Below are 2,300 nucleotides of genomic sequence, written 5' to 3' on the forward strand. Positions count from 1 at the left end.
TTTCATAAGCAGATAATTGCTTAAGATCCGTTTGTAATGTAAGAGAAAGAAAGTGCAGATCAAAACCAAATGATAAAGATGAGACTATCCTAAAACCTTGGGAACAACTTCAACTATATACTTTTCAACAAAGAAGCTCACGAATTATTCACACAGCTCAAGATTGATTAAATGAGTCTTATCCATCAACTAAATTTATGTAATCATGATCAAACATCAAAATAAACAGAAGAGGAGATTTAGACTCACCTGGGAGGAAGATCCTAATATATCAGGTGAATTGGAAGACCGAGGATAGTTCCTGCATAATATAGTAAGATAACAAAAGACAATGGTCAGGTTTCAGTGATCTAATTGTTGTTTTAGTTGCAATGTTCCCAACATAGTTACGTACAAGCTCTATAGGTAAAAAATTAGTACACAACTTGGACCATGCTATATCTTAGCTATAGAAACAGCCAAATGCGAACAAAATGAAAATTATAGACCAGAAAGTAGGCCAACTTGATATACATTTAACATAAAAAAAATGAAATAATCCGATTCAAGCTGTATGGTGGGATTTAACTCAGTGCCCCTGGTATAATAAATAACAAGTCAAAAACGCTAATGGATATTCCATGTTCAATCTCCACAGATAAAAGTTGCCGATTCCTATATAAAGTGAATATTTCACAAGATTTGGATTCTTCCAGAAGGAAACAGGAGAAGAATTTGCGTTAAGGAATATTATGTTGATATTATAATCCTCGAATCATCTAAAACGAAGAAATCAACAACGGAGATCACAAGCCATCAACTATCAGTTAGTCGAACAAACTACATTAAGAATAACCTAACGAGACAAAGATCAGACAAGCAAGAGCAGATAAATGAAACTCACAAGCGAATCTTCCGTGGGAATCCGCTGACGGAGCCTAAGGAGCGATGAACGAGCGGCGCGATCTGAAGGCGAAGGGAGCGAGGATGGAGATGGAGGAGGGGGGCGGTAGACGAGGATAGGGCCCCAGCGGAGAGCGAGAGGAATGCGACTGCGAAAGTCATCCGAACGCAACGTCTCGTTTCTCCTGGAAAGTGCGCTCCGCCGAGATCGAAGTAGAGCACGCGACGAGCTAGAGGCATTGAGGTATAAGTAGAGGACGGGAACGTTTAAATAATTTGGAATTATCAAGGAACGAGCCAAGAAAAGAAATAAAATAGAATTACCAGATTTAATCAGGTCAAATCATCGATAAAAGAGAATTACCAAATTTGATCAGGTTAAATCATCAATAAAAGAGAATTACCATATTTGATCAGGTTAAATCATTTTACCATATTTGATCAAATTAGTTTTAGAAATATTTTAATAATTCTATTATAATTATTAGAATAATTTTCAGAATAATTTTTAGAATTATTCTGTTATTTATTAATTGATTAATTTTTAGAATAATTATTAAGTGTTTATTTAAATCCTATATATTGTATTGTCTTGGGGACAAGTATCAATGAAACAAGGCAAGTCATGGACAAACAGGCGCTCCCCCTCACACACAACATATCTATTATATGTAATTTGTCAAGATTCGTTACGTTGATGACGCATCGCATGAGGCACTTGACAGTGATCGATGCACCAATAGATCATAAATGAAGGTCCTCAAACCTCCAGATTGTTCAGCACCTGAATGGCCACCTTTTCTTCATCACCTTCAGGTTGCGACAACTGAATCCTTGTGCATCATCTCCGGTAGGGTACTGCCGTCGTTAGACTTCTCCTCCTTCCTGCCCTTGTACGCTATGTAGAGCAGCATTTGCAGAATCCCAAAGATAAATCCCAGCACATTGGGGAGCTGATCGATCGATAAGTAAACCAAGTTAATAAATTAATGAAGAGATAAATATGCAGATAGCGTCAATATATATAATTACCGCGACGTAGAAGTCTTTGATCAGCAGGCCATATCCGAACCAAACGACTGCACTGATGGTGAGGAAGAATGAGAGCCAGAACGGCATGAACTCCACGCTCTTTGTCCGTATGACCAGCCTCTGAGAATCATCACATGCACGTACGATCGCAATGAGCATAATAGAATAGTAATTAATTAATTAATTAATTAATTGTAGTTCTAATTAATTACAATGACACTGAGAGGAGCCACGAAGACGCTGACAGAAAAACACATGCAAATCCAGCCGAGAACTTGCACTCGCTGGGAGCCTCGCGTCAGAAACAGAGTCAGCACCAGGATCAGACCGAACACGCCCAGGTTCACAGACAGAACCAGCTTCGCTGTGAAAATCTGCATGAGCAT

At 38.5% G+C, this 2,300-nt stretch overlaps 1 protein-coding gene across 1 annotated transcript; it reads right to left on the reverse strand.

Annotated features, from left to right (window-relative positions):
* Window positions 1–1,694: 1,694 nt before the first annotated feature.
* LOC121967956 (bidirectional sugar transporter SWEET14-like) lies at window positions 1,695–2,300 on the reverse strand. Its single transcript, XM_042518491.1, has 3 exons — window positions 2,128–2,300; window positions 1,915–2,095; window positions 1,695–1,835 (listed from the first exon to the last, which is right to left on the reverse strand). The coding sequence occupies exons 1-3, from the start codon at window positions 2,298–2,300 to the stop codon at window positions 1,695–1,697; spliced, it is 495 nt and encodes a 164-aa protein (XP_042374425.1).

Source organism: Zingiber officinale, chromosome 3B (assembly GCF_018446385.1).
Source record: "Zingiber officinale cultivar Zhangliang chromosome 3B, Zo_v1.1, whole genome shotgun sequence".
NCBI classification, from domain to species: domain Eukaryota; kingdom Viridiplantae; phylum Streptophyta; class Magnoliopsida; order Zingiberales; family Zingiberaceae; genus Zingiber; species Zingiber officinale.